The following is an 8,053-nucleotide window of genomic DNA, read 5'->3' as shown; positions in this document are numbered from 1 at the left end:
ATATACGGGTCCGAACAAATAGCAAAAAGGCTAGGGAAACCAATGCGTAGTGGCGCATCACCCAACAAATGATCGAGCCAGAATTGAGTGTCATTCCCATTCCCAACCGAGAAGGTGGCACCAAGCCGGATCTCATGCTTAATCTTCTGGATAGATTTCCAGAATTGAGACCCAGCTACGCGCGAGCATGTCTAAGAGGGGCGCACCCCGCAAGTATTTGGCAACCACAAACCGCCCTCTCCACGCAAGATCCGCCAGACGCAATGCAACATCAGGGCGACATTCATGTGCCGAGAGGCCGTCATACCTAGCCCACCTCGATCTTTAGGTAAGCAGATGTCCGCCCATTTGACCATGTGGTATTTTGGGCGGCCATCGGCAGCCTGCCAGAAGAACCTTGCCAGCTCCTTATGATATCACTCCGTGGTAGAAGAGCCGCTTACCCACTGGTGATGAAGATGAACTCAAAGATGCACACCAACATGATTTCCTTGGAGCTGGAAATTAAGAACTGACAACATGAAATTAACAACTCAATAATGTAATATACAAGATATCTCATTACAAACAAAGTGGAACAAAAAACAATGATGCTCCTAGCAGTTATAGGTTGGAAACTTTCCATTATCAACACGAACCATGAGGCCAACATATTTACCAAAATGACAAGTTTTTTTGAAGATAAAAAGCATGGAGGCAAGTGGATGCCACCATACTTGTAAAATTTACACACAGACTAGAGGGATATTATGGAAAGAAACAAAATGGTGATTAACTTAAGAAATCTAACTAAGAAACTAACCTGTGAGCCAATAGAATTTCTAAACAATGCTACAGCAACAAGCCAATCCTATTCTTTGAGCCAAGATGACTAGCCTGATGAATTATATATGGATAAATCAATCAGTTCACAAACGAAATTTTGCTGGAGCATAACACTGCTTACATGTCCTTCGGCAATTCAAGCTGTAAACAAGTTTGTCTTGTCAAGGTAGCAGACATTAAAACAACATGGAGTCAAAGACAAGTACAACATAGGTCTTGAGGACTCAAAACTGTTTGAAACAAATAAGCTGGCTAGCTAGCCTTCAACATGGGCTTTCAGTTTGTTTTCTGGGAAATCTGCTATCAAACAAGGTGTGTACAGAAAAGACTTTTTTATGTCTCCCGCGTGCCCAGCGTGGTAGTCATTGGGCCATATATTACCCAAATCCTGCACTATTGAGGTATTCAGATGGTAGGCCACTGCTCTTCTTAGCGAAAGAAGATCCAAGAAGATGACTTCTTTGTAAGGATGAAATCCAAGAAAACTAACATAGGGTAAGTAGCTCTCTACGACCTCAGATTCATTGTCACCTATATTATCGTTGTCGGAATCCCATTCGACTTCACTCTTCACAAAAGAATTGTTGCTGTGATCTTCATCCATGTTAACATCATTTAAATCCTGTTGACCATAGTGTTCAACATTGATAGCATCCTGTAAACTCCAGGGTCCCTCCTTTTCCCCACAATGCCACATTACACGTGATAAACTCTGGTCAAGGTCAATGTGATGCTTCAACGCCCACTCCATCGTACCACATGAATCGTCAAGGATCCAAACACGAAGGTTGGTCCGATCACGAAATGTTGCACAACATAGCCCTTCCCTTGACCGTCCTAGATGAAGCTCATCATAGTCTGATTCCTCAATATCTGTTGGCATTTTAATCACCCGATACTTATTATTTGACAAGGATATTCTGCAAAACATGAAACCATCAACAACACATTTAACATTGGTGGAATTGCTTAATGTTTTAAGAGGAAAAGCAGGGCAAGAAAGATGCAGATGGACGCAACTACATGTGGAAACATTAACTCAGAGAAAATATGTTTAAACTTTAAAGGTCATATTGTATCCAAATATCAAACATAGAGCAATGATATATTTACTGTTACAAATATATAACAGGCTCGATTCACAAAATAAATAAATATAACAGGCTCATGGAGTAGACATTCGCATTACAAATACATACATATGAGCAGATGACTAAATTCAGAAATCATTGCATTGGAGTAACACAACTGAATTGCATGTGGTCCTTACCTCATAACAGTGAATCCACCGTTGCACTGCACAAATAACATGCCGTGCCAATAAGTGCTGCAGCTATTTGACGTCCAGTGCAACACCTCGTCGGAAGCCATCCCTGCAGCCTCGCCTTCGCGGAGAAACGCCCTCTGTTCCCACTGCCCCGTGCGTGATGAAAACAAGCACAACACCCATGTGGATGCTGGCCATTCCTTGGACGGCTCGGGCTGGCCCCTCTCCTCTGGGAGAGGCGTTTGAGGGACGAGCAAGATCTCATAGTGCAATGACTCGGTTGGATCAAACGCAAGGTGCGGCCGGACGATCCCCCCCTCCCTCTTCCTCTCCGGCGGCGGGGGCAAGCGTGCCCGCCACTGCGTCGCGGGGTTGGCCACCTGGAGCCCTAGCCTGTCTCGGTAAAGCAGGAGCCCATTACAGTGACCCTCGATGTGAGTATAGGTCCACTGGTAGGGGTCGGGGGGAAGACGATGGAAGTTGAGCTTGCCCAAGATATCATCCGGCACCATGGAGGGGTGAGAGAGGAAACCCGGGTAAGATGCCTCGTTATACTCGAGGAAGATGCCACGCACCGAGTGCGGCAGGAGCTCCGGGAGCAGCAGCCGGCGGCCATCGACGATGGAGCGCCACGCCTTGCAGACGCACCGCGAGGTGGCGAGGCTGCGCGGCAGGAGGCGGCGGAGGATTTCCGCGAGGGCGTCCTCGGGCAGCGCCACGCCCATCGGATCGCCTTCCATCCCGATCCGGCGACCAAGCCGGTGATGTGTCCTCCGGAACGACGCGCTCGTTGACATCGCCGAGGGTTTCCAGGATCTCGGATCAGGTGAGATCAAGCAGGAGGAGGATTTGGGTCATCGATGTTGGGATGGACCGAGGGTTTGGGATAGCAGGATGGAGAGGATTTTCAGATCTGGGATTTAGCTTCCCCGGAATCGGAATGGTGATGGATCGGATGAAAACAAGATGAAGCAGTATGACTGTCGTGAGAGCCTCTCCAAGCAAACTTCACGCTTAAGCATTGACGGTCGGTGCGTGCGCGTTGGGCTTGGTATTCTGTTCTCAGCGTGCAACAACGTTGCTATGGGCCGAGCTTAGGGTTACAAGGACAGCCTTAGAGCATTACTAGTAGAACCCTCAAATTCTTAAATCCTTAAAGCAGATTTAAGGTTAAGAAATGCCATTTTTTGATATTTTTAAGGGTTGAAAAACAGGCACAAATACTAGAACCCTCAAACACCTCGTGCGCGGCGGGAGGAGGTTCGGCGACGGCAGCGGGCGGGGGCTTCTTCCGCGCCGCGGGCTTCTTCCGCGGCTTGGTCACGGCCGGGGACGAGCCGGCAACCTTGGAGGCCGCCCCTCGTGGCCCATGAGAGGCCACCTTCGGCCGGCTCCTCTTGGTGGCCGAGGCGGGCGCCGGGGAGGCGGCGAGGGCGGGCGCCGGGGCGGTGACGGTGGCCGGGGCGGGAGCCGAAGAGGCGGCAGGAGGAGGTGCGAGGCCCGCCCGCCGCCGCTTGGCCCCGACGTGGGTTGCCGCCACCACGTCGGCCATGGCCGGGTGGGCGGGGGCGGGGGCGAGGGCGGGCGTCGAGCGGGCGAGGCGGGCGGGACGGGCGCGGCGGCGGCGGGGCCCTCCATGGCCGGCGCAGTAGGAGGCGGCGGGAGGCGGCGGGAGGAGGAGGCAGTAGGCTCCCACGCGAGAGAGGAGGAGGAGTGCAGGTTGGGGGGGGGGGGGTTTCCTCTCAACCCCTACTTCAGTTTGCAAAGTGGTTTGAGGGTTGGACCTCTAATTTTTTTACGGATTTGAGGGTTTAGAGGTTCTAGTCTACGGCGTTTTTTCGGCGAAAACTGTAAAAAAAAAGCGGTTATTTTTAGGGGTTTGAGGGTTTGAGGGCTCTATTAGTAATGCTCTTAGGCCCGTATAACTCAGGCCAACTCCAACGCGTGACCCCATCCGTCTGTCCACATTTGTTTGGGGATAAACGAATGAAGCAGGTGTCCCAACGCGAGGCCGCAAACGAACCATCGTGTTGGGGAACGTTGCAGAAAACAAAAAAAATTCCTACGTTTTCACCAAGATCCATCTATGAGTTCATCTAGCAACGAGTGACCGGATGCATCTACATACCTTTGTAGATCGCGAGTGGAAGCGTTCAAGAGAACAGGGATGAGGGAGTCGTACTCGACGTGATCCAAATCACCGAAGATCCTAGCGCCGAACGGACGGCACCTCCGCGTTCAACACACGTACGGTCAGCGTGACGTCTCCTCCTTCTTGATCCAGTAAAGGTGAAGGAGAGGTTGATGAAGATTCAGCAGCACGACGGCGTGGTGGTGGAGGCAGCAGTCACCGCAGCAGGGCTTCGCCGTTCTACTGCGAGAGGGAGAGGTGTAGCAGGGGAGAGGGAGGCGCCAAGACTTCAGGGTGCGGCTGCCCTCCCTCCCCCCCCCCTTTATATAGGCTCCCCTAGGGGGGCGGCGGCCAAGGGGTGGAGTGGCCCCCAAGCCAGGTGGGGTGCCCCCCCACCCTAGGGTTCCCAACCCTAGGCGCATGGGTGGGCCAAAGGGGGCGCACTAGCCCACTATGGGCCGGTTACCCTCCCCACTTCAACCCATGGGGCCCTTCGGGATGGGTGGCCCCACCCGGTGGACCCCCGGGACCCTTCCGGTGGTCCCGGTACAATACCGGTGACCCCCGAAACTCTCCCGATGGCCGAAACTGCACTTTCTATATATAATTCTTCACCTCCGGACCATTCCGGAACTCCTCGTGACGTCCGGGATCTCATCCGGGACTCCGAACAACTTTCGGGTTACTGCATATTTATATCTCTACAACCCTAGCGTCACCGAACCTTAAGTGTGTAGACCCTACGGGTTCAGGAGACATGTAGACATGACCGAGACGGCTCTCCGGTCAATAACCAACAGCGGGATCTGGATACCCATGTTGGCTCCCACATGCTCCTCGATGATCTCATCGGATGAACCACGATGTCGAGGATTCAAGCAACCCCGTATACAATTCCCTTTGTCAATCGGTATTTTACTTGCCCGAGATTCGATCGTCGGTATCCCAATACCTCGTTCAATCTCGTTACCGGCAAGTCACTTTACTCGTACCGTAATGCATGATCCCGTGACCAGACACTTGGTCACTTTGAGCTCATTATGATGATGCATTACCGAGTGGGCCCAGAGATACCTCTCCGTCATACGGAGTGACAAATCCCAGTCTTGATCCGTGTCAACCCAACAGATACTTTCGGAGATACCCGTAGTATACCTTTATAGTCACCCAGTTACATTGTGACGTTTGGTACACCCAAAGCATTCCTACGGTATCCGGGAGTTACACGATCTCATGGTCTAAGGAAAAGATACTTGACATTGGAAAAACTCTAGCAAACGAACTATACGATCTTGTGCTATGTTTAGGATTGGGTCTTGTCCATCACATCATTCTCCTAATGATGTGATCTCGTTATCAATGACATCCAATGTCCATAGTCAGGAAACCATGACTATCTGTTGATCAACGAGCTAGTCAACTAGAGGCTTACTAGGGACATGTTGGTGTCTATGTATTCACACATGTATTACGATTTCCGGATAACACAATTATAGCATGAATAAAAGACAATTATCATGAACAAGGAAATATAATAATAATCCTTTTATGATTGCCTCTAGGGCATATTTCCAACAGTCTCCCACTTGCACTAGAGTCAATAATCTAGTTACATTGTGATGAATCGAACACCCATGGAATTCTGGTGTTGATCATGTTTTGCTCTAGGGAGAGGTTTAGTCAACGGATCTGCTACATTCAGGTCCGTATGTACTTTACAAATATCTATGTCTCCATCTTGAACATTTTCACGAATGGAGTTGAAGCGACGCTTGATGTGCCTGGTCTTCTTGTGAAACCTGGGCTCCTTGGCAAGTGCAATAGCTCCAGTGTTGTCACAGAAGAGTTTGATTGGCCCCGACGCATTGGGTATGACTCCTAGGTCGGTCATGAACTCCTTCACCCAAATTGCTTCATGCGCTGCCTCCGAGGCCGCCATGTACTCCGCTTCACATGTAGATCCCGCCACGACGCTCTGCTTGCAACTGCACCAGCTTACTGCCCCACCATTCAAAATATACACGTATCCGGTTTGTGACTTAGAGTCATCCAGATCTGTGTCGAAGCTAGCATCGACGTAACCCTTTACGACGAGCTCTTCGTCACCTCCATAAACGATAAACATTTCCTTAGTCCTTTTCAGGTACTTCAGGATATTCTTGACCGTTGTCCAGTGTTCCTTGCCGGGATTACTTTGGTACCTACCTACCAAACTTACGGCAAGGTTTACATCAGGTCTGGTACATAGCATGGCATACATAATAGACCCTATGGCTGAGGCATAGGGGATGACACTCATCTCTTCTATATCTTCTGCCATGGTCGGACATTGAGCTGAGCTCAATTTCACACCTTGCAACACAGGCAAGAACCCCTTCTTAGACTGATCCATATTGAACTTCTTCAATATCTTATCAAGGTATGTGCTTTGTGAAAGACCTATGAGGCGTCTTGATCTATCTCTATAGATCTTGATGCCTAATATATAAGCAGCTTCTCCAAGGTCCTTCATTGAAAAACTCTTATTCAAGTAGGCCTTAATGCTGTCCAAAAGCTCTATATCATTTCCCATCAAAAGTATGTCATCTACATATAATATGAGAAATGCTACAGAGCTCCCACTCACTTTCTTGTAAACGCAGGCTTCTCCATAAGTCTGCATAAACCCAAACGCTTTGATCATCTCATCAAAGCGAATGTTCCAACTCCGAGATGCTTGCACCAGCCCATAAATCGAGCGTTGGAGCTTGCACACCTTGTCAGCATTCTTAGGATCGACAAAACCTTCCGGCTGCATCATATACAATTCTTCCTTAAGGAAACCATTAAGGAATGCCATTTGACGTCCATTTGCCATATCTCATAATCATAGAATGCGGCAATTGCTAACATGATTCGGACGGACTTCAGCTTCGCTACGGGTGAGAAAGTCTCATCGTAGTCAACCCCTTGAACTTGTCAATAACCCTTAGCGACAAGCCGAGCTTTATAGATGGTCACATTTCCATCCGCGTCTATCTTCTTCTTAAAGATCCATTTATTTTCTATGGCTCGCCGCTCAACGGGCAAGTCAGTCAAAGTCCATACTTCGTTTTCATACATGGATCCTATCTTGGATTTCATGGCTTCCAGCCATTTGTCGGAATCCGGGCCCGCCATCGCTTCTTCATAGTTCGAAGGTTCACCGTTGTCTAACAACATGATTTCCAAGACAGGGTTGCCGTACCACTTTGGTGCGGAACGTGTCCTTGTGGACCTACGAAGTTCAGTAGCAACTTGATCTGAAGTTTCATGATCATCATCATTAATTTCCTCTCTAGTCGGTGCAGGCACCTCAGGAACATTTTCTTGAGTTGCGCCATTTTCCGGTTCAAGAGGTAATACTTCATCAAGTTCTACTTTCCTCCCACTTACTTCTTTCGAGAGAAACTCCTTTAGAAAGGATCCATTCTTGGCAACAAAGATCTTGCCTTCGGATCTGAGGTAGAAGGTATACCCAATAGTTTCTTTAGGGTATCCTATGAAGACGCATTTTTCCGACTTGGGTTCGAGCTTTTCAGGTTGAAGTTTCTTGACATAAGCATCGCATCCCCAAACTTTTAGAAACGATAGCTTAGGTTTCTTCCCAAACCATAATTCATACGGTGTCGTCTCAACGGATTTCGACGGAGCCCTATTTAAAGTGAATGCGGCAGTCTCTAAAGCATAGCCCCAAAATGATAGCGGTAAATCGGTAAGAGACATCATAGATCGCACCATATCTAATAGAGTGCGATTACGACGTTCGGACACACCATTACGCTAAGGTGTTCCAGGCGGCGTCAGTTGTG

General features: G+C 49.1%; 1 protein-coding gene across 1 annotated transcript; it reads right to left on the bottom strand.

The window, feature by feature from the left end:
• Positions 1–872: 872 nt before the first annotated feature.
• On the bottom strand, positions 873–3,179 carry LOC125520259 (putative F-box protein At1g71320). Its single transcript, XM_048685127.2, has 2 exons — positions 2,096–3,179; positions 873–1,745 (listed from the first exon to the last, which is right to left on the bottom strand). The coding sequence occupies exons 1-2, from the start codon at positions 2,887–2,889 to the stop codon at positions 1,082–1,084; spliced, it is 1,458 nt and encodes a 485-aa protein (XP_048541084.1). The 5' UTR covers positions 2,890–3,179; the 3' UTR covers positions 873–1,081.
• Positions 3,180–8,053: the final 4,874 nt, after the last annotated feature.

Source organism: Triticum urartu, chromosome 1A (assembly GCF_056163025.1).
Source record: "Triticum urartu cultivar PI428250 chromosome 1A, HENAU_Tu73, whole genome shotgun sequence".
Taxonomy (NCBI): Eukaryota; Viridiplantae; Streptophyta; class Magnoliopsida; order Poales; family Poaceae; genus Triticum; species Triticum urartu.
The sequence above is the reverse complement of the archived record's forward strand: the minus strand, read 5'-3'. Positions and strand labels throughout refer to the sequence as shown.